At 39.6% G+C, this 2,549-nt stretch overlaps 1 protein-coding gene across 1 annotated transcript in view; it reads right to left on the reverse strand.

Annotated features, from left to right (window-relative positions):
* The window catches only part of ZBTB18 (zinc finger and BTB domain containing 18), a 3,934-nt gene extending 1,798 nt beyond the window's left edge, over positions 1-2,136 (reverse strand). Inside the window, exon 1 of the mRNA XM_009700439.1 lies at positions 1,948-2,136. Coding sequence (XP_009698741.1) covers positions 1,948-1,960 — 13 coding nt within the window. The 5' untranslated portion in view covers positions 1,961-2,136. The remainder of the gene's footprint in view (positions 1-1,947) is intronic.
* Positions 2,137-2,549: the final 413 nt, after the last annotated feature.

Below are 2,549 nucleotides of genomic sequence, written 5' to 3' on the forward strand. Positions count from 1 at the left end.
CCTTTTCCATGGTAAATAAGCCCTTCTAATAAGCGCATAGGTACATTTGTGATTTTTTTTTTTTTAAGTATCGCTGCTATTCATAAAATCTGTTCAACAGTTTGGGTTTTTTTTAGGGAACTTCCTCCAGATTGCATCCCTAGGAGGGCAGAACTCCCCCCCCCCAAAACCCCCCCCCCCAAAAAAAAAAAATTTTTTTTAACACTAAGTTTGAAAGATCACAGAGGGAGAAGGGGGAAAAAAAAAAACACCAAAACACCAATAAATCATTAACCTTCTTTTTAAAGTCAAATTGTAGTAAAAGGAGAGGTTTGCGCATCAAGAAATGCTAATATACCCAAATCTGAAGGTCCAACATACATAAAGCATAAAAATTATCTATGGATGTCAATTTATATCAACATCAAAATCAAGGTTTTTAGAAATTCAGTTTGCGTGGTTTTCTTCTTGTGGTAAGTACAGTTTCAGGTTTTAAACCTTCTCCATACTGTACAATAGAACATTTTTTGTCAACATGCAGGATTTACAAAAGAAAATTAACAACCAAAACGCCAACAAGCACCGCTTCCCCTGTGCAGAAGGACAGAAATTTCCCTCCCCTCCTACACCAGGCAGAGTTTGCAGTACCAAAGTTAAAAAAAAAAAAAAAGTCATTCAACATGAGCATGTGTGCATGTGTACAGATTTAAAAGCAGTATCCCGAGTAGTGCTCTTACCCAAGTATTTTTCTATTCCCCTTCCCTGATGATAAAAAATAAACTTAAAAAATGAAGTAGAGAAGTCAAAACTCAAATGGAAAGTAAAATCTCTTAAAAACCTGTCTTAATCTATTCTTCTGTGATTGATAGCAACGCTCTCCCAAACCTTCTAAGCAGATCGTGGCTCTCTAGGCTGGCAGATATTATTGAAAAATCCTCATCCCTCGGCAAACCAAGATGTACTAAAACTTACAGCACAACCCCTACTATATTCTGTAAAATACCATTGCTAGAGTAAAGCACGAAGATTTACAATACAATCACTTTAAGTGCCCCACAGCCAACATCAATCCTAATCCTTAAGAGGGCTAAAAATAAAGATTGGAGGGCAGCTCACAAGGTAGCTGTGATCAAATTAGGAGGCTGAAAGGACAGAGAGGGACGAAGAAGGAAGCTTATAAACATCTGATCCAGCTGACTGTGGCCATATGGCAGCTGCTGCCCAGATAAAGAGATTAAGAATAGAGGAGTGCGATTACAGCTGTCTGGCCAATTCAGGCAGCTCAAATCTACAAGTTCTAAATTAGTCGCAAATACAAAAACTCCTTCAAATAATTATTGTTACGCTGAAATAAAAGATTTCAAATGCTACATGTGAGACAGAAAAGAGGAAACCAGTCGAGCCATTCTCCCGAGTACAAAAGTTTTTAAACACATAACTGATTTCTGTCTTTCAGAAGCACTACAGCTGTATGCTGCTACGGTTCTGACCGGCTGGATATTTCACCATGAAGTTTAATGAAAGACTTCCCCACAAACACATTCTAGCCAGAACGGTCCTTTTCTAGAAAAAAAAAAAGGACACCTTTGTATATTTCACTAAAACCCCCGTAAAGTCATTTAAAAGATGCAATACAAGAACATAAAGCAGAACTCTCTTTAGGCTTGCCACTAAATCCACGGCAGTTTTAGTCTCAGACATGAAGAATGAACTTGCTCTCTCCTTCTTCCAAACCAAGACATTCTCACAATATGCATTAAAGTTAACGCTAACAATGTGCCCAAGAACTGGTACTCTCCAACCGCAGCCCAAGCCTTTTGGCTAAGTCCACTCATCTCTTTAATACTCGATTTCATCTATTACCTCTAAACTTGGTTAGAAAAGTAATGTGATTTTTTTTTTTCTGAAATTCAATAAACACCACACCAAAACAGAAATACGCTGTATCTAATCTATTGCTACTCCTACCTTTAGTACACATAAACCTGATTAAGTCCTTTCCTCTGAGTCTTGCTGGCTCCAGGTCTGTTAGATCGGTGGAAAAAAAGCAGACTAGGAGAGACAGATGCAAAGTGGAGATGATGTTAGAGAGGAATGAGATACCTTCTCCACACACAGATCTGCACACACTAACTCCCTGTCTGTGTGTTAGAATAAAAGGCTGAGGGATGGCAGGCTGTCAGCTGCTCTGACATCATGTTCAGATGGAAATGCTACCTCCAGCTGTGCTCCTTTTAATGCCATATGCTACTCCTCTACACTCCTGCCACCAGCTTTTTCTTAGGAGAACTTTTCTCTTCTGTTAGTATAAACAAAATACTTCAAAGTCTCTTTTTTTCAAACTTTCTAACAGGGAGGAGAAAAAAAAAAAAAAAAAGAAAATCCTAAACATATGGGGCTGTACTGTATTTGCAGCATAGCAACACTTCTGCCTTAAGTTGGAGGACCACCTTCTATACTGACAGCATACCCCAGCCACGGGGTTACCCCAGAAACCCGCACCGATCCGGTTTTACCGAGCCCAGAGGTTCGGCCAGACGAAGACACGAACCGACCCCCCCGACCCGAGG

This window comes from Cariama cristata, unplaced genomic scaffold, assembly GCF_000690535.1.
Source record: "Cariama cristata isolate BGI_N322 unplaced genomic scaffold, ASM69053v1 scaffold18755, whole genome shotgun sequence".
Taxonomy (NCBI): domain Eukaryota; kingdom Metazoa; phylum Chordata; class Aves; order Cariamiformes; family Cariamidae; genus Cariama; species Cariama cristata.